The following is a 21789-nucleotide window of genomic DNA, read 5'->3' on the forward strand; positions in this document are numbered from 1 at the left end:
ATTCATTGGCCTAAAACGAGTCCTGATATGTAATAAAATATCATAAAGGGACGCGTTATCAGTCCCATTCCGAAACTCAGTTAGTATTTTAATTTAGATTCTGATTTTCTACATAGGACAGCTAGGACTTCCACAGAGAAAATTATTTTTAGGTTTCTTTCACTGTAAGGACCTGGTAACATTAATTGTCTGCATGCCCCTCTTTTAAATACTATCAACTTTGCCTTGTGGGCTACAAGGCTTACATAAGGGGTGACTTACTAATATTAAAAAGGAGGTTTTTAACTGCCAAAAAAGGTTACTTTACCAAGACGCACTGCAGGTTTTAAACTGCAGCAGTCATTCTACAATGCTAGGCCCGAAGTCATCTATTCCATATACTATGGCATTATAGAGAAGTTAATATGCCAATCAATGATTAGTCAATCACTAGGCATCAGTGCCTCACTGCGCAGAACTGAAAAACCAGCAATATAATTTACCAAAAAATGGGAGTCACCAGGCAAAAAGAAGAATTTTCTCACACCTATCTTACAATCCAAAATTTATAATTTAATAGTACATTGTACAGAGCTTTTAATAAACATTTTAATAAAAACAAAAGTTACAAAAAACTTACATACCTAAAGCCTCCTTTACCTTTCTTTCATTTGTAGGATATTCCCCATTACATAAGTAAACATGCGGGGTTTTTTTTTTGAAGATGCAGAGAAAATTATTTTCTATCTTCTCTTGTAATCTATTCTATAACTAATGATATTTTTGTAAGGACCTAGATCATTGTCCGGCAAGATCTAGGCAGACTGAATAAAATGTTGTAATCCACTCGGGAGATATGGAATTATTACTCCAGAGGATGACTTTGTTTTAGATAAACTATAATAAAAAACGGTTGTATTATCATCAGGGCTGTGGCTTGGTCAGTAAGACTGGTGGAGGAGCTAGATCCTCGACAATCAGGCTGGCATATGATGTTTAAGGCAGTGGAAGGGAAGAGAAATGCGGATTGGTAGGAATACCAAGAGAGAAAACACAGTAGTCTGTCAAACAAACCGCTATTTCTGAGGACATTCAACACAGAGATAGAGTGTGTGTGCGGTTTTGTTTGTGTGTATGCAAAAAGTCCTGGTGACATCCGACAGACATCTCATCATACCCGATTGAAAGCAGCTGTACATAACTATTCATCAGAAAATACATTTATTACAGGGTGTACCACCCCAAACAACCCCCTATGAAGCTGCGCCCACTAATGTGATAGTTCATGATTCTGTTATGTGTTCCTCTATAAATGCTCTGCAGTGGTCATGTTATTCAGAGTTCCGAGTGTATTTACTGTCACCCTTTTTCTCCTTGCAGTAGCACTGTAAATATATGTTTTACTGTTGTCACATATTCTGACTTTATTATGAGGAGTTACCGGCCCTTTTGAGATTATAAGAACTGCAGAAAAACCATGGGTTTAGAGTTTTTCACCCAAGTCGTTAGGGAAATCTCGTGTGCATATGGGAATTCCTGCAGGAACGTTGAATTTTTGCATATCGTTCCAAAACTAGGTGCTCTTTTCTCTCAAATTACCAGTGCTTGTGGAATTGGTGAGTCTAGGGGGCGTTGTCCGGTTAGGATAGGGCGATACCAAATCAAAGCTTTCAGCAGGTGGTAATGGCTGAAATATCTTGATCTAAAAATTGTTTCATCTTTAGTGTAAAACTACCAAGAACCATATAATGTAATAAGGATATAGGTACTACATGCCATAGCATTAAATAGCATCTGTGATTTATCTGAACTGAATGGTACGAACTACAAAGAAATGTTACTCTGCCAGCTTTCTTTTCTGGCGTATTTAGGTTCACAGCATCATTCAAATCATTCAAATCAACGTTTCTGATCTGTACATCTTGATGGCTCTAATTATGAGTTGTTTGTAATGAGGGGGTAGGTACGCACCTACATAAACTGGTATTTATGTCAATATCCCATAAGAACCATGCAATTACGAGTTTATCCCTGTGGAATGAAGAATAACTGCACCGAGCGTTTTTACCAGGCACAATTCCGCACAGCATTTTCTTTTCCGTGGGGATTATCACTCACATTTTAAACTGCTTTGAGCAAGGCGTAAATGTGAGCACGGACATGGGGAGGAGGAACGATGGTGGTAAGGGTGGGGCAGGGAAGTTTGGAGACTAGCAGGGGTAAGCATTACATGCTCCCACCGGAGCAATGGCTAATTAAATATGGGTGTACGAAAAATGGTCTATTCATGATTTAGAGGAGTGGAATTTCGTATGAGAATTACGCTCTGCTCAATTTATAATTGGGTTTATGTTTATTACTTACTTTAAACGCTACTCTGGCCACTTGAAAGTCATATCCAGTGTTTACCATGTTCCACATGTTGGCAGCTCCATTGAAAACAATGGAGTGCTCAGGTCTTTTACGGGCAACATTCCAATCTTCTTTGTTCACAACAGCAGCTGTGAACAAAGCCTCAAGGAGCCTGAGGGGATTTTTAATCCCCTCCGGTTATGTGAAGCCTTTGCTTTATTTATGAGAACATTTTGCCCTCTAATGGCAGAATGTTCAAATAGCCTTAGAACCAGCTATAGCGGGCTCTACCGGCTATTAAAGGCCCTCTCCGCGTTAAAGGCAAGAGCCGAAGGCTATAATAACATTGATACGTTTATATTTTTGAGCAATACAGTAACGTTGTATTATTGATATATTGTATATTTAATATTACATATTTTGCATGTTACTACATCAATATTTTTATAAATTTAAAATTAGTAAAGTCCTTGCTAGGGGAGTGTGCAATTTGTGTAATTTGCTTTTGCGTAATCATGCTTAATTTTGACACAATTACACTTAGTAATGCTACTACATGCTCCAATTTCTACAGGTTGTTACCATAACTGTTCCAACTGTCCCCACGTGTAGACATAAATGTAGACCCTTTTACTCAATTAAATACGTCTGCTCATAGCTGCTGCTGCAATTCAAATACTCACATTGACAGCTTTCTCCCCACATTATCTCTAAGAGAATCCTCATACACATCTCCATTCCATTGTCCATTTCCCTCCTGCTGGTGCTTTGCGATTCTTCACTTCATATATTTTAGACGTATCATCTTGCCCTGTGCTCTTTCACCCTTGTCAAATCAGCAACCTCTTGCCCATTTTTAAATGCTCTTTGGTTGTGCCTCTATGAATGACTGAGCAGGCCTCCTGTCATGGTTGGAATGCTTTGGTGCATACCAGCAGATCTCTTTGTGCTCTTACTCCTGGAAGGCAATACACTCTATACCATACCACTGATTGCAACACCACAAGGGAGTGCTGAATGTTTGATCATTTTTTAAAACAATACAGCACTTTATATTTTGTTTAGAAAAAGCGAAAAAAGAAGAAATACTAAATAATGCATATTTTGGCCATTTTGCCCATGCTAGTCAAAAGTCTGGTTTTAATATTCTGACATTTCATACTTACGGCAGACTTTGGGCCTCCATCCGTTGAGAAAAATATTTTTTGCAGCGCATGCTCGTACGTATGCGGAGAGAGAAGCACACAAACAGCCTTCGGGGTCTTTACAGCCACAGACATCATATTTACAGTTCTGGGGACATTGGGAAAAAAAATCGATAAAGGGGATGCTTCTGTATGTGATCAACAACTTATCAGCGCTAGCCCCCTGAAGCAACTATTGGCAAACTGCTGTAGTATTCTAGTTCATGTAATGTCTGTATTATATATATTTTGCATACCACACATCAATGTAAGTCTTTGGAAAATAAAACACAATATGGCTTGAACATTCTAGTGCTAAGCGTAATAACAGAGACTAAGGCCCTGATTTATACTTTTTGGTGCAAAACTTTACTAACGCAGTTTTGCACCAAAAAGTTTAGCAGCGGCTTGCACCATTTCTGTGCACCAGCCGTGCACCATATTTATGGAATGGTGCACGGCTGGTGCAAAGGGTAGCCTAGTGTAAAAAAAAGTGATGTTAGTCTGGAGGGGTTGGCGGTATGGAAGAAGGGGGTTTTGCAAAAAAAAATGATGTTAGGCAGGTTAGAGTACCAAAAAAAATACTCTAACCTGCCTAGAGTCATTTTCTGACACAAAACCATCCATACCACATGACTCCTGTCTTAGAAAAGACAGGAGTCATGCCAACCACCTCAATGGCCAGCATAGGGGACCAGGGTCCCCTGGGCATGGCCATTGCATCCAGTGCCATGTAGGGGGACCCATTTCAGGGCCCCCTATGGCACTTAAAAAAATAAATACTTACCTGGGATGGGGTCCCCCATCCTCCGCTGTCCCTCTTGTGTGGGTGGGGGTGTCCCTGGGTCCTGGGGAGGGCACCTGTGGGCCTATTTCCAAGGTGTTCCACCATGGAAATAGGCCCACAGGTCCCCTAATGCCTGCCCTGACCCAGGCGTTAGAAAATGGTGAAAAGCAAGCTTTGCACCATTTTTTGACCCCTCCTCCCTCCCATTCGTAGTTTTAGCACAGGGGAATAAATATGGCGCTAAGGCCATAGAGTCATTTTTTTTCACAGGAATGCCTACTTTGCATCTCATCTACGCAAAGTAGGTTTCCATGTCCAAAAAATTACTTTAACTCCATAAATTTGCTGCTAGACAGGTCTAGCGCCAAAGTATAAATATGGAGTAGTTTTGCACTGAATTTGCGTAAAAAAAATGATGCAAATTCGGCACAAAGCAAGTATAAATATGCCCCTAAGTCTAATAAAATGATGTTCCAGAAAAAAAAAAAAAAAAAGAGTACAGCATTTGAGAATCTATCAGCAGGCCATTAAGTATGTTCATTTTGTATATAGTGAATACACAAAAAGCCAAGTTATCAGGGCCAGTTTTGTCACTGAGAGGCTTTAGTTGTCAGTAATGCTAGATTAATATTTTCATTTGAAACCAGCATTAGGTTGGGCATAAGCTGTGTAAAAAACTGTGTTACTGTTTAAGCGGGGTGAAGCCCTTCTCAAGTAGCGATCACAATTCTGTTCAAGCAAACCCTAATTTAACCAGTGCTGAATCCTCAGGTAGCTTGGCAATGAGCAGTCAGGCTTAACTCAGAGGCTTTGTGCAACACTTGAAACAGGAACACAGTGAGGGCCTTATTTATACTTTTTGGTGCAAAACTGCACTAAGGCAGTTTTGCCCCAAAATTTTTTGCACCGGCTTGCACCATTTTTTAGCACCAGCTGGGCACCATATTTATGGAATGGTGCAAGCCGGTGCAAAGGGTAGGCTAGCTTAAAAAAAAAATGACGTTAGGCAGTTTTTTAGTCAAAATAAATGATTCTGACCAGATTAACATCATTTTTTGACGCTAAGGGGCATATTTATACTCTGTTTGCACTGAATTAGCGTCATTTTTTTTAACTCTAATTCAGTGCAAAACTAACTCCATATTTATACTTTGGTGCTAGACCCGTCTCGCACCAAATGTATGGAGTTAAAGTCATTTTTTGGAAGTGGAAACCTACCTTGCCTTAATGAGATGCAAGGTAGGCGTTCCCGTGCAAAAAAATGACTCTATGGCCTTAACACCATATTTATACTCCCATGTAAAAATGGTGCAAGGGAGGGAGGAGGGGTCAAAAAATGGGGCAAAGCTTGCTTTGCCCCATTTTTTAAGACCTGGGTCAGGGCAGGTGTTAGGGGACCTGTGGCCCTATTTCCATGGTGGAACACCATGGAATAAGCCCAGAGGTGCCCTCCCTAGGCCCTAGGGGCACCCCCACCCACACTAGAGTGACTGCGAGGATGGGGGACCCCATCCCAGGTAAGTGCATTTTATTTTTGAATGGGCCCCCATACATGGCACCGGGTGCAATGGCCATGCCTAGGGGAACCCTGTCCTCTGTGCTGGCGGGCATGACTCCTGCCTTTTCTAAGGCAAGAGTCATGTGGCATGGTAGGTTTAGCACCATAAAATGACGCTAATCTGGTTAGAGTTTTTTTTTTACTCTAACCTGCCTAAAGCCATTGTTTGGTGCTAAACCCTCTTCTTCCATACTGCCAGTCCCATCCGACTAAAGTCATTTTTTAAAACTCTAGCCTACCCTTTGCACCGGCTTGCACCATTCCATAAAATATGGTGCCCGGCTGGTGCACAGAAATGGTGCAAGCCGGTGCTAAACTTTTTGGTGCAAAACTGAGTTAGTGCAGTTTTGCAGCAAAAAGTATAAATAAGGGCCAATATTTTGTAAGTTTGCGCCACTTTTGTGTCATAAAATGACGTTAATGCGGTGCAAAAAAAGTTTAAATCAGGGCCTTGGTGCTAGATGGGTCTAGCACCAAAGTATAAATATGGAGTTAGTTTTGCACCGAATTAGAGTAAAAAAAAATGACACTAATTGGGTGCAAACAGAGTATAAATATGCCGCAGAGTATAAATATGCCCCTAAATATGGCGTTAAGGCCATAGAGTCATTTTTTGCATGGGAACGCCTACCTTGCATCTCATTAAGGCAAAGTAGGTCTCCACTTTCAAAAAATGACTTTAACTCCATAAATTTGGTGCTAAAGGGGTCTAGCACCAAAGTATAAATATGGAGTTAGTTTTGCACCGAATTAGAGTAAAAAAAAATGACACTAATTGGGTGCAAACAGAGTATAAATATGCCGCAGAGTATAAATATGCCCCTAAATATGGCGTTAAGGCCATAGAGTCATTTTTTGCACGGGAACGCCTACCTTGCATCTCATTAAGGCAAAGTAGGTCTCCACTTTCAAAAAATGACTTTAACTCCATAAATTTGGTGCTAAAGGGGTCTAGCACCAAAGTATAAATATGGAGTTAGTTTTGCACCGAGTTAGAGTAAAAAAAAATGACACTAATTCGGTGCAAACAGAGTATAAATATGCCCCTGAAAACACAGCACAAAAGGATCCCACTATATACTTAGATAAATAAAGCAACTTTTAATAAATAAAACAAGACCAAAATAACAACAATAAAATCATTGGAAACAGAGACATTCAGTTTTACAGATTTTAGTAAAAACAGCACCAAAAAGAATACAGAGCCAACTGTGGATATCTAGTTGTACAGGACCGGGACAACGTCACAAGTTCAGGCCAACTGTGATGGAGCACAAGTTCACTACAGGGACCCAGTTAGGCCCGGTTAACACGGTACCTTCAATCCTGGTTTGTGAAGTGGTTTGAGGATCTGCATCCAAGATGCATTGTGCAGCTGAATCGATGTGTCAGTTCCCAGATTCGGCAAGGCTGCAGTGTGACTTACTGCTGCATCATCATCGAAGTTCCCGTCAACGTGGGCTTGCAATGTGAAGTTCTGATTTGAGGATGCGTTACACAGTGAGGGCAACGCATCAGTTTGAGGAGCAGCGAGGTTGCAAAGCAGAGTCCAGCATCATTGTCAAGGCTGCTGTCGATGAGCAGTGTGTGGGCCTGCGGCAAGGATGCATTGCTTTAGGATGTAGCAACGAGCTGCAATGCAGGTCTTTGCAGTGGCTCTGATCCACGCAACAGCGAAGATGCATTGGTTGTGTTCAGGTTTGCCCCACACAGCAGAGGACACTCGTGGATGGCTGGCAGAACACCTTAGACCCACTTCCAAGGGTCCAGGACTGGGGTGGCACCACTTGGGAGGGTAGACTCACAGATGGCAGAGTTCAGAAGCACGATTGTTGGAGCCTTCTGTCTTTCAGGCTCAAGTCAATTATCCCTTGGAGTCACTCTTGTATTCTGGGTTCAAGAGATGCCGGTCTAGCCCTTCACATATAGGCCAGAGGGCAGCAGGCAGCAGGTCAGCAAGCAAGGCAGCAGTCCAGCAAGTCAGTAGTCGAGCAGAGTGGCAGTCCTTTCAGCAGCACAGGAGTCTTTCTTCCTGACAGAGTATCCACAGATCAAGAAGTGTACTAAAGAGTTGGTGTCTGAGGTACAGTATTTATACCCAGATGTGCCTTTGAAGTGGGGTACTGATAGATCTGTCATCCTTAGGGTATTCTTCCCCTAAACGTTTTGCCTCTCTTTTTTTGCTGTGTCTTTTTGTTGACCATAGGACTCTGAGCATTTTACCACTGCTTACCAGTGCTAATGTACATGTGCTTCTCCTCTAGACATGATAACATTGGTGTACACACAATTGGCATAATTAATTTACTTTTGCGTGCCTTGTAAAGTGGCATTCATACACTCAGGGCATGTAAATTAAATGCTACTAGCGGGCTAGCAGCACTGATTGTGCCACCCCCACAGTAGCCTTTCAAACCTGTCTCAGGTCTGCCATTTCAGGGCCTGGCCTGTGTGTGCATGTTACTGCATTTCGACGTGGGATTTAAAAATACTTGCCAAGCCGTAAACTCCCCTTTTATTACACATAGGTACCCTCTAAGACTGGCCCTAGGTAGTTGGATTTAACTTAACTATTTTAGAAATTCCACTTTAAGATAGTGGGAGTTTATCTGCTCTTACTGCATTGCGTACCTTGCAGCCTGTCTCCTATGCACAACTGGGGTAGGTGACAGCTACACTTTGTGAATTCCCTCTAGACAGCCAGAAACACAGGAAGGTTAGGTGTGTCTGAGTAACTCATCTGCAATCTGATAGCTCTACCTGGGCAGGGACGGGGAGCGGGGGAGCTGACACACCTGAATAGAGAGTGCCTGCCCCCACACAAAGGGTGATTACGCACTACTGATAGTCTGGAGCAGGAGCTAGGAAGAAAGGACCTCTGTACACTTCAAATCCCCTTCCTTGAAATCACCCCTACTTCAAAGGCACTTTTAGGTGTCAGTGCTGGGCCTCTGACCTTACCAAGACAGGCCACTCCTGGACCTGTGAAGGACTCTGCCAGGAGTAAGGACTGCTTTGCTGCAAGGATTGCCACTCTGTTAGACTGCTGTCCTGGAAAGACTGCTTTCTACTTTGATGAACTATCCTGCTGCCTGCTGATTTCTGCCCTGCTAAGGACAAGGACTGAACCCATCTCACTTAAACCCAGAGTGCTGGCTTACCTCCTGTACTTTTGCAGTCTCAGGGACAACAAAGACTGCCTGAAACATTCAATCAGCACCTGGACTCTGTCTGCTGTAACTTCAGCTCTGCCAAGTGGTGCCAATCCAATCCTGGGCCTTCAGAAGTGAGTATCTATGCTGCAACTAAAGAAAATGAACGTATCAACAATGTTGCACTGATTGGAACCAGTGCATTTTTATTCAACAGCAACAAATCACTGCTGACCCATGGACACTGCATTGTTGATTCGCGATGCATTGTACCCAGTCTCTGATGCATCTTTGACTCTGTGTGGCTTCCCGATGACGCATCACCTCCATGCCCATTGCTGCTTGACTTTGACGCTTCCTCTATGATGCGCAGCTCAAAACTGATGCATCGCCTACATCTCCACAATCAACAGTGATCCATCTCCTCCTCTGCTCTGCACATCGAGTCCTCAATATTGACGCTTCTTCCATCCAAGGTACTTTTTCAGTGGGTCATGTAGCTGGCCAGCCCTCCATTGGGGTTGGCCTGAACTTTGGATTTGCCTCGGTCCAGTGCCACCTCAAATAACCTCTAAGTGCTGTTGATCTGTAAGCACTACGTTTTGATTTATGCTTTAAAAATTCACATGTCAACTTCTACTTATTGGATTTTTGTCATTTGGTCTGGTATTACTCAGAAAAATATACATAGATTTCTAATCCTGTGTGGATTGTTTTTGTGGTGTTTTCATTGTGTTACTGTGTGTGTTAAACAAATACTTTACACATTGCCTCTTTGATAAGCCTGACTTCTCCGTGCCAAGCTACCAGAAAGCTACCAGAAGGCGAGCACAGGTTATCTCTAAGTGTGTATCTAGCTCACCCTGCCTAGAGTGTTGGTTCCTACCTGTACAGGGTGCATACTCTGCCAACCAAGAACCCCACTTGTAACAGAGACAGGCTTCAAGAGGTTTCCATTGGAAATCCCCAGGCATCCTGCCTTCCCTGCCCTGGCTCCAGAATAACCACAGGGAGTATGCAGCCTGTGAGAAAGTAGCTTCTTTCTAGCATGGTTACCTTCATTTTTGGCCTGTTTGTCAGTGTGCCAGGACCTCAGTGCTTATGGTTTTTGGTCTGATTATCAGTATGTTTGACTGTTTGTCAGTATGCTTGACTGTGTCACTGGAGTCCTGCTAACCAGGACCCCAGTGCTTATGCTCTCTCGGTTGCCAAATTTGTCACTACATACTGCTAATCCAGTATTTTATACCAAATTGGCATACTGGTACCCCTTATAAGTCCCTAGCATATGGTACTTAGGAACCCAGGGCATTGGGGTTCCAGGTGATCCCTATGGGCTGCAGCATTACTTTTGCCACCCATAGGGAACCCAAACAAAGGCTTCTACAGGACTGCCATTGCAGCCTCTGTGAAATAGTACATGCACCATTTCACAGCCATTTACATTGCACCAGACCACTCATAATTAACCTATATGCCAGGCCTTTCAACCTACCTGTCTGTGAGGGGACCCCTGTACTAGCAGGGGTGCCCCCACATTGTCCAGGACCATTTTCTCAGACTTCGTGAGTGCGGGGATACCATCTTACACATGCGCTGTACATAAGTCAATACCTATATCCAGCTTCACAATGGTAACTCCAAATATGGCCATATAAGGTTTCTAACATCTGGGAATTGTACCACAATACTGATTCCAGTATTGATTTTACAATTCCATGCACTCTGGGGTCTCTACAGTGGGCCCCCAGGCCTGCATACCAGCCTTCTGAGGTTTTCCAGGCAGCCCCAGCTGCTGCCACCTCACAGACAGCTTTCTGCCCTACTGATGCTTGAGCAACTTAAGCCCAGGAAGGCAGAACAGAGCATTTCCTTTATGAGGGGAGTTACACCCTCTCCCTTTAGAAATAAGTATTACCTGCATGGGAGGGGTATCCTCCCAGAGCCTCTGGAAATGCTTTGAAGGGAACAGATGGTGCCCTACTTGCCTAAACCAGTCTATACCAGTGCAGGGACCCCCAGTCCCTGCTCTGGCATGAAACTGGACAAAGGAAGGGGGAGTGACCACTCCCCTGTCCATCACCTCCCCAGGAGTGGTGCCTAGAGCTCCTCCAGAGTGTCCCTGGGTTTTGCCATCTTGTATTCCAAGGTGGTGGGGCACTCTGGGAGCATCTGTGTGGCCTGTGCCAGCAGGTGACGTCAGAGCCCTCCCCTGATATGTGCTTACCTGTGCAGCTTACCAATCCCTCTTTCAGGGCTATTTAGGGTCTCTCTCCTGGGTGTTTTGGATTGCAACACTCCAACAGGAATCCCCTGCATTCTTTATCTTCTACTAACAAAACTGCAACTGGACCCTCCAGGAACTCTACAAACTGCAACAAAGAAACAAAGATGACTTCTGCAACATTGTATCTTCAGCTCCTGCCAGCAACTGCAACTGTTTTCAGGTCGCGCATCCTCCAAGGACTGCCTGTCTTCAGCCTGCACCAGAAGAACAAAGGAATCTCCCTTGAAGTAAAGGAGTCACTTCCCTGCTTCAGCAGGCATCCCTCTGCGGTGATGACCAGTGGTGTGAGTCCCCTCTCTTGACGAAGTGTGGGTATCCAGCCACATGGTGGTGGACTGAAGTTGTCCCGACTGTCCTGGGGTCCAGCTGTCCAACTTTGGTAGAGGTAAGGGCTTGCCTCACCAGGCAAGACAGTACCCCCGTACACTGCATGATTTGCAGTTGCCAAGGCTTGTGTGCGACCTTCACGAAGTTCTTCGTGCACATCACAGCTTATGCCTAGAGCACTCCATCCTGCAATGCAAAGCTTCCTGAGTGGTTCTCCGGCGGCATTGGATTGCTTTGTGTCATGCTGCATGGGCCTCCATTTGCACCTTCTTTGTCCCTGTGCTGTGGGACTCTGGTGAGTGCTATCCGGTCTACTGAGGGCACTCTGAGTTGCTGAGAGGCCCCTCTGTCGCCCCCTCCTGGGTAGAGGCCACCAGGTCACTCCTGTTCCCGGGCAGCCCCATTTTCCGTTAACCATGAGCTTTGCATGAGCCAAGGCTTGTTGGCGGAATCCAGTGACACAAACCAGACTGCAATCATCCATCTGGCGTGGGACATCTTCTGCACCAACCAGGAACCCGCATCTGTCTTCTTGGGTGCATAACTGTCTTTGTCTTCTCACCGGTGGTTCTTCTTTTGCCCCTTCGTACGGGTGAGCAGGGGCTCCTGTTCTCCCTGGACTCTTCACTGCTTCTTGGACGCCTTCTTCCACAGGTCTTCAGGTCCAGGAATCCATTGTTCGTGTCTTGTGGTCTCTTCTATTTCTAGCATAATCTTCTATCACAACTTCTTGTGTGTTCTAGGAAACTTACTGTGATTTACTTCTGTTTTCCCAGGCTCTGGAATGGGTTCTCCCAGCACCCCTCTACACACTACACTTGCCTAGGTGGGAAACCGATTTTCGCATTCCAATATTTTAGTATATGGTTTGAGTTCCCCCTATGCTCATTGCAATCTATTGTGATTTTCACTATTTGCACTGCTTTTTAACTGTTTTATAGCTATTTCTGCATTCTAGTGTATATATTGTGAATAATACTTACCTCCTAAGGGAGAATAGTCTCTAAAGTATTTTTGGCTTTGTATCTCTAAAAATAAAGTAGCTTTATTTTTGTAACACTGAGTATTTTCTTTCATGTGTGTGAGTACTGTGTGACTACAGTGGTATTGCAAAAGGTTTGCATGTCTCCTAGAGGCTGCTCAGCTCCAGCTACCCCTAGACAGCCTGGCTTCTAGACACTGACTGCATTTCACTAATAAGGGATAACTAGACCTGGTCTAAGGTGTAAGTACCTTAGGTACCCACTACAAACCCGGCAAACCTCCTACACAGCCCCATTGTGTTTGGCTGTCTAGGAGGAATACACAAAGTTCAACTGTCAGCTACAGTCATGTGTCTCCGGTACAAGCTACAGGCACATAATGACTAAGGCAACAACACACCAACTTTCTAAAAGTGACGTTTTCAAAATTGGGATTTAAAATCTGACTTCACCATAAATTAGCATTTTTCATTACAATTCTAAAGACACCAAACATAAACTTATAACCTGCTCCCATTTAGAAATTACAGTTTATTAAATGTAATAATGTAACACCAATTTTAGTCTATGGAAGAGATAAAGCTTGCATTAGTGAAAAAAATATTTAAGGGGTTTTCACTACCGGGACAGAAAAAGCTTAAAATTACACGTCCCACTTAAATTCACTGCACCCTGCCCTCAGGGCTGTGCAGGGCTAAACCTAGTGATGACTTATATGTATATAAAAGGAAGGTTTGCGCATGACAAAAGGTTTATTCCCCAGGTCAAGATGGCTGTTGGAAACTGCACACACAACCTGCAATGGCAGGCCCATGACATGTTCAAAGGGCTACATAAATGGGTGGCACAATCAGTGCTGCAGGCCTACTATGGAGTAGGTACAACTTGAATATCTATGAGCAGGCATGACTGTGTTGGGACTGCAAGTGAGGAATGTCCCTGTCATTTTTGTGTAGCACCCTGAACACATTACCTATTTCAGCAACATTGAAACTAACTGTTCCAGAGACTGGATGTGCTTGTCTATAAAAGCAGCAGAGAGATTGAGCATTAAAGAAGTGGAACTCATTAAAGAACTTGAGGAGCCTCTTTTAAGAAACAGTGCCATTGAGGATGCCAAAGCGCTCCTGAGTAAGATTGAGAAATATCTATCAGATGTAAAAGAAATATGGAAGATTTCAAGGGCTCAAAACTACAGAAGGATATTTCAAACTTTTTATTTGCTAAAGGATACCCCTACTTGAACAAGGAGTGTTAGAAACAACCGGAAAACATAAGGGCACTACTTCAGTATCAAAGACAAAGAAGAAGCAGATTATTTAGCTTCTTATATTCAGGATATTTGGATAGCTCCAGCAATTGCGATCTCACTGTGGGTGGAAATCAGGGTCATCCAGGAGGGGATTTTTAGGAAGGGTTTATGGGAGAGGCCGTGGAAGAGGCAGAGGGAAGATATGGCAGAAACAGAATCAAGGGATGGATGAAATAAACAAAAGGAGATAAACATAAATATGTAGGAACCAGAACTGAGCCCTGTTGGAAAGTGGATTTTTGGTAAGGGCAGGTAAGTACCTACACTTAGCAACAGGACACTATCCACCACTTGGTCAAGTCAGGTCTCAATAAATTAATCCCCGCTCAACCTTTGGTTGCTTGGCAATGAGCGACAAGGCTTAACTTAGGAGACAGGTGTGTAAAGCATTTAAAAATCACAAAACAGTAAATAAGTAAAATACAAAACACAATAAAATTCCAACATCAATTTACATTGACTATATTTTTCTCCTTAAGATGCTACCAAAATGATTACAATTGAACAAGGGGAACCGGAGATATGAATTGTTAAAGAATTAATGTTTTCTAGTGCATAGAAACTAAAAGGGCTAATCTGGTTATCTGGTTGCATTAAACCAGAGCAAAGTCAAAGTTTGAGGCCAACTGTGATGGAGTCCTGATCCGCTACAGCAAGCAGGGGGCCTTGTACAAAAGTTAACCTTCTGGCTTAGTCTTTTTCTTCAAGATTTCTTCAGCGGGACAAAGTCACCAGTCCGATCCGACCTCCCTGGAGCCCTCTTCGGATAAGCGTTGCGGGAGACCTCAGTGAAGAATTCTACCTTTGGACTTAGACGATTTTCTGGATGAAAAAAATGCTGAATCTTGATCTGACGTCCCTGAAGTCCTCCTCGGATACGCTGGGCGGGAAGTCCCGGTCAACTTTTTATATTCAGACTTTGTCACTTTTGTGGATCCTTTTCCTTCCAATGGGGGTTGACCATCCACAGGAAGGCGGTTTTGATGCAAGGTCATCAGATTACCTTTCCAGGAATCCCTGGTGAAATCCTGGAAGTTTGGTGCTCCAGAGCCCTGTGAATCCACTTGGCCATTTGAAAATTTCAGGAGGTAAATCAATAATTGAACACCTTGTTAAGTAGGTCAATGTTCTCTTGAAACCCCTTATTTGAGGGATACAATAGAAGCCATCAATTAACTTGACGAGATTGAGTTCACTAAAATAGATGATACATTAGTCACTCTATGTGTTGTGAGTCTGTGTACAAACACACCACAAGAGCGCATTATAAGCCATGGAATATTTTCAGAATAGAAGACAAAGGCCACGTGTTGTGCCCAAAGATTACATCTTGAAAATGGCAATGATTCGCTTGAAATACTGTTAGACCTGGCATCTTTGGCGTAGACTCCCCTGTCTTTTTTGCCTCTGCTTCCCTTGCTTTGACTGTGTGCTTTACTTTGTCTTTGCTGGTTTTGGTACTGTGGGCACTTTACGGCTGTTTATCAGTGCTAAGTGCAAGTGTTCCCTGTGCAAATTGTATTGTATTGTCCCTGAATGGCATTTGATTTACTAGTAAGACCCTAGTAAAGTGTGCTATTGGAATCTAGGGCCTGTAAATCAAATGCTACTAGTGGGCCTGCAGCACTGATTGTACCACACACATGAGTAGCTCTGTAAACATGACTCAGACCTGCCATTGCAGTGTCTCTGTGTGTGTACGTTTAAACTGCCAATTCGACCTGGCAAGTGTACCCACTTGCCAGGCCCAAACCTTTCCTTTTTATACATGTAAGGCACCCCTAAGGTAGGCCCTAGGTAGCCCCATGGGCAGGGTGCAGCGTATTTTAAAGGTAGACCATGTGCTGATGTGTTTTACATGTCCTGACAGTGAAATACTGCCAAATTCAGTTTTCACTGTTGCACGGCCTATCTCTCTCATAGGTTAACATGGGGACCGCCTTTAAATATCTTTTAAGTGTAGTTTCCAATTGGGAGCAGATAGAGATGTGGAGTTTGGGGTCTCTGAACTCATATTCAAAAAATAAATCTTTTGGTGAAGTTGGTTTTTAGATTGTCAGTTTATAAATGCTCCTTTAGAAAGTGGACATTTTCTCTCTTAAACCATTCTGTGCCTCTGCCTGCGTGTGTATTATTTGGGCTCTTGTGAATTCCCTCTAGACAGTGACACGAAGGGAGCTGGGGTGTAGCCTACATATCCTGATGAGTCTCCTGGGCTAGAGTGGCAGGGAGGAGCTGACACTCACACCTGAAAGGGTGGTGCCTACCCTCACACAATGCAGTCTCCAACCCCCTGGTGTATTTCTGGTTCCTAGCCTCGGGCAAGGCAGGATCTTGTGAACAACAGAGACTTTCCTTTGAAGTTTGACTACTTCAAAGGCAGAAAGGTATATAAGTAGTGGACCCAAACCCCAGATCTTAGATTACTTCTGGACTCAAGAGGAACCTCTGCCAAGGAGAAGCGCTGAAGAGCTGGAAGAGGAGACTGCCCCTTTGCCTGTGACTGTGCTTTGCTGGGCTTGCCTGCAGTTGCTGCTTCTGCATGAAAGAGGACAAAGACTGGACTTTGTGGTATATTTCCACTTGTGAAGTATCTCCAAGGGTTTGGATTGAGCTTGCCTCCTGTTTTAAAGTCACAGGACCATCAAAGACTTCCTATTCCAGCACCTGAACTCTCTGCAGAGACTTCTACCCTGCCAAGTGGTGCCCTATCCAGTCCCTGGGCCCTTGAAAGGTGCCGCTGGTGGAACCAAGATGAAAATCCATGCACAAGAGCCATTCAGGGAATATTTTGATGCACCACCTACAACGCTGCTGGAAAAATGACACACCACCTGCATCGCAGATGGAATCAACGCACCACTTGCATTGTGGCTGGGCAATCGACACATCACCTTCACTGAGGCTGGAGAAACAATGCAACACTCGTTTTCGGCTGCTGAAATGTACACAAACCCCAGGCAGAGCAGATTCTCATTGTTGTGCTGCTGGATTTTGCATGCAACATTGCTGGGCGTCAAAATTTTAATGAACCTGCCATGTCTTGAGGTGCCTGTCTGCAAATTGATGCACCGGCTCTCTTTCAGGAGAAAAAAACTATGCATCCCCTACCCGACCGGAGAAGAAATGACACACAGCCTCACTTGCGAGTAAGGAATCAACACATCGCTGACTTTTCTGATGCATGCTCACCCGTGCGGCTTTATTTTTGACACAAACCAGGTACTTTTGTGTAATATTAACACATCCATTGTTTCAGTGGAGTAAGACTCTTTTTACTTTAAAAATGTATAACTTTATTTGTGTATGTTGGATTTTTGTCATTTTGGACTTGTTTGATTTAGATAAATACTGGCTGTAGGATGCTGGCCTAGTTTGTAGTGGGTCACCAAAGGTACTTACACCTTATACCAGGTCCAGTCATCCCTTATTAGTAAAATGTAAGCAGTGTTCTAGCAGCTTAGGCTGTCTAGAGGTAACTGTAGCAGACCAGCTTAGGCTGAACTAGAAGACATGCAAAGCTCCTGCAATACCACCATAGTTACACAGTACTTATACACAATAAAAGACAATACTCAAAGTAAAGGTACTTTATTTTAGTGACACATGGCCAAAAATATCTTAGAGGCAATACTCCTTCTAGAGGTAAGTATTATACACAATATATACACTGGTAACCAAAATCAGGTAAGTAAACAGTCACAGAATAGTACAAACAGTAGAACATACAATAGATTGCAATGGATCTACGGGCAACCTAAACTATATACTAAAATAGTGGAATGAGAATGTTGAATTCCCCCCTAGACATGTGTAGGGTTTAGAGGGGGGCTGGTAGTGTAGGAAAACACCAAAGGAAAGTAAAGTACCCCACTCCAGATCCGAGGAAAGCAGGAGTAAAGTACAGCAAGTTTCCATAGGACACACTACAAGTTGTGATAAAGGATTTTGCAAGAACCAAGCAAGATTGCAACAAACAATGGATTCCTGGGTCTGAAGACCTGTGGAGAGAGGAGACGAAGTCTAGAAGTTGAAGAAGAGTCCAGGGAGGACAGGAGCCCCTGCCAACCTAGAACAAGGTGCAAAAGTGGATTCGATGGTCAGAAGAAAAGTACAGAAGAGCACCAAAGAAGATGGCTGCGGGTTCCTGCATGGTGCAGGAGTTGTCCCACATTGAGTTGTTGGATGCAGGCTGTTTGAGTCACCACATTCCACCCACAAGCCTTGGTCCAAGCAAGTACGCAGTTTGCATCATAAAGGAGCTGCCTGGACCCAGGAGGGACTGGAGGGGTCTCAACTCAGACTGAGGAGACAAAGGGGGCTCTCGGATCTTCAGAAAGCCCTCAGAAGACCAGGCAGCACCCACAGGAGTCCCAGAACACAGGGACAAAGAAGATGCAAAGTGCGGTCATTGCAACACTACACTGGAAGGTCCCACGCCGCCTGAGAACAACTCACAGGATGGAGTGCTGGAGACCTGGGCTACGCTGTGCACAAAGAACTTTTGGAAGAAGCGCACAGAAACGCAGGGAGCTGCAGAAGACGCAGTGCACGGGGAGGCAAGCTCTTACCTCCACCAAAGTTGGACAGCTGGACCTTTGGACAGTCTGGGTCACTTCAGTCTACCACCTGTGTTCCAGGGAGCAGGCTTGTCATCAGGAGAGGAGCCCCAGAGTACCGGTTGTTGTCGCAGAAGGGTGCCTGCAGAAGCAGGGAAGTGACTCTGTCACTCCTCTGGAGATTCCTTCAGTTTTTCTGGTGCAGGGTGAAGACAGGCAGTCCTCAGGGCATGCAAACCTTGGACACTGTTGCAAATGCTAGCTGAAGTTGCAGGTCACAGGAGACATCCTGGATACTTTGTTGTAGTTACAGCGGTTCCTGGAGCAGTCTGCGGTTGATCTGATGGTCAGAAGCCTAAGCAGAGGATGCAGAGGAGTCATGGAGGAATCTTGCAAACCGAATCTGAGGAAACACCCAGAGGAGAGACCCTAAGGAGCCCTGAGAGGAGGATTGGCTACTTACCCAGGTATGCACCTATCAGGAGGTGTCTCTGATGTCACCTGCTGCCATTGGCCACTCAGAGGTCTCCAGAGGGTCCCAAGATGGCTCATGCCAGGGACGTTCTGGAGGAGCTCTGGGCACCACCCCTGGGGTGGTGATGGACAGGGGAGTGGTCACTCCCCTTTCCTTTGTCCAGTTTCACACCAGAGCAGGGACTGGGGCTCCCTGAACTGGTGTAGACTGGATTACGCAAGGAGGGCACCATTTGTGCCCTTCAAAGCATTCCCAGAGGCTCTGGTAGGCTACCCCTCCCATGCCTGTAACACCTATTTCCAATGAGAGAGGGTGTAACACCACTCTCCTAAAGGAAATGCATTGTTCTGCCTTCCTGGGATTGAGCTGCTCAATCCCCAGGAGGGTAGAAACCTGTCTGTGAGGTGGCAGAAGCTGGGGCTGCAGTGCAAAACTCAGAGAGCTGGTTTGGCAGTACTTGGGGTCTACGGGGGAGCCCCCAGGGTGCATGGGATTTGCCCCCCCAATGCCACATTTGGATTGAGAGGTCAATTCCATGATCTTAGACACCTCACATGGCCATATTCAGAGTTACCATTGAGAAGCTACATTTATGTATTGAGATGTAGGTAGTGCACACTTATAATGGTGTCCCCGCACTCACGAAGTCCATGGAACTGGCCGCAGGCAATGTAGGGGCACGTTTGCTAGTGCAAGGGTGCCCTCACACACAGTAACTTTACACCTAGCCTCCAGTTAATGAAGGTTAGAGATATAGGTGAATTATAAGTTACTTAGTGCAGTGAAATTGTGTGTGCACTATTTCACTCAGGCTGCAGTGGCAGTCCTGAAGAAAGGTTTGTATGAGCTCCTTATAGGTGGCAAAAGAAATGCTGCAGCCCATAAGGATCTCCTGGATCCCCAATGCCCTATGTACCTAGGTACCATATACTAGGGACGTATAAGGGGGTCTAGTGTGCCAATGACAATTGTAATATGGAGTCACTAAACTGTAGTGACATATTTGGCAAGTAGAGAGTGCATAAGCACTTGAGTTCTGGTTAGCAGAACTTCAGTGACACAGTCAATCATACTGACAACAGACATAGGCCACAAACTATGAGCACTGGGGTCCTGGCTAGCAGGATCCCAGTAAGACAGGCAAAACACACTGACAAATTGGGTTTTAAACTATGATCACTGGGGTGCTGGCTAGCAGGATCCCAGTGAGACAGTAAAAACACACTGAAAAACACTCACAAACAGGCCAAAAATGGGGCTAACCATGCTAGAAAGAGGCGACTATCCTACACTGGCTATTTTTCTAAACTGGTTTGGTGTACCTTTTGTAGTGTTTTCACTGTATTACTGTCTGTTTTGTTACACATAGTTTGCACATTGACTGGCTTCTTGGGCCAAGCTACCAAGGGGGAGAGCAGGGGTTATCTTAAGTGAGTATCTCCCTTGTCCTGACTAGAGTGAGGGTCCCTGCTTGGACAGAGTTCAAACTGACTGCCAACCAGAGAACCCATTTCTAACAAATACAATTTCTTTTGTTTCAATCAGCAATTTTATATACAAATAAAGAGGACAGCAATACGCTGTTACTTTGCAGCAGAGGTGGCCATTATGTTTACAGATCTGTACGAGGAAAAATGGATTTTGGAAAACAAACCCCTTTGAGCACTGAATCATTCTTTGGAAATGTAACATCAATGATGTATTGATGATATGGAAAGGGCCCCTAGAAGCTATTGAGCTATTTGGGGATTGGTTAAACTCCAGAAGTCTTGACATAACAGTTTTCAAAGTCTTGCAACAAAAAAGAACTTCATTTTCTTGAAATGACATTTAATTATGAGGAAAACAGAATACACCTCTTTATTCACTAAAGAGGCAGAGCACAATACATGCCTGCACTATTCAAGCTTTAAAGTTAATTTACCATACAGTCAGATGCTTCTCATTAGAACAAATTGCTACAAAAAATGATTACTTTGGAACTGCCAATACACTTATGATGACACTACAAGAGATGCAATACTCCAAAAAACTACTAATAAGGGCTATGAAACGTACATGGCTTGCACCAAGAGAACACCTGTTACAGCTCAGAACTAAAAGACAATCAAAACAATTAGTTTGCATTACAACCTTTTCTGTAGTGCCTAATCTGTTAAAAATTGGGATCAGAAAAAAATGAATATAGTCTCAGCATTACAACGATGTAAGTAGTTACGAATGTTCTCCCTTAAACTAAACCAGAAAATCCACGATAACTTGGTGAGATCACACACAGCAGAGAAAATTCAAACGAGTGAAAATTCAAACAAGATTCTTGCTCAACCTTTCACCATTGTGGTGGTCATCAAGTGGGAGCTGCTCAGCCTATGAAAACACTATGATTGAAGGGGACGGCGAATCTCACTAAAATGATGGAAAAACCTAACATAAGAAATTCACAAATTGCAACCCAAAAATGTGGTGTACTCCCTTATGAGAAAGTATATAAAGGCAAGCCAAATCAGGAAAAAAAGAAATTAATAGTACAGCATAAATCCTGAATTCGCTGGAAAGAGTTAAATGCTCCGATGGTTCAACACTACATGGAAATGAATCACTCAGCATGTATAGGAAGTGGACAGTGCTCAGACGTGTCAAGGGATCTAGGGCCAGATGTAGGTAGCCTTTTGCGCCTCGCAAACAGCGAAAAACGCCGTTTGCGAGGCGCAAAAGGCCTCACGCGATGCAGAAACACATTTTGCTAATCGGAACTGACTCGCAAAATGTGTTTCCGACTCGCAAATAGGAAGGGGTGTGTCCTTCCTATTTGCGACTGCATCGCGATGTAGAGT

The 21789-nt window shown here is 44.0% G+C and overlaps 1 protein-coding gene across 1 annotated transcript in view; it reads right to left on the bottom strand.

The window, feature by feature from the left end:
- Positions 1 to 21789, bottom strand: part of LOC138284407 (mucin-2-like) — a 1933778-nt gene that overhangs the window by 1290646 nt on the left and 621343 nt on the right. The window contains exon 16 of the mRNA XM_069223144.1: positions 3498 to 3624. Coding sequence (XP_069079245.1) covers positions 3498 to 3624 — 127 coding nt within the window. The remainder of the gene's footprint in view (positions 1 to 3497; positions 3625 to 21789) is intronic.

The sequence above is a fragment of the Pleurodeles waltl genome, chromosome 3_1 (genome assembly GCF_031143425.1).
Source record: "Pleurodeles waltl isolate 20211129_DDA chromosome 3_1, aPleWal1.hap1.20221129, whole genome shotgun sequence".
NCBI classification, from domain to species: domain Eukaryota; kingdom Metazoa; phylum Chordata; class Amphibia; order Caudata; family Salamandridae; genus Pleurodeles; species Pleurodeles waltl.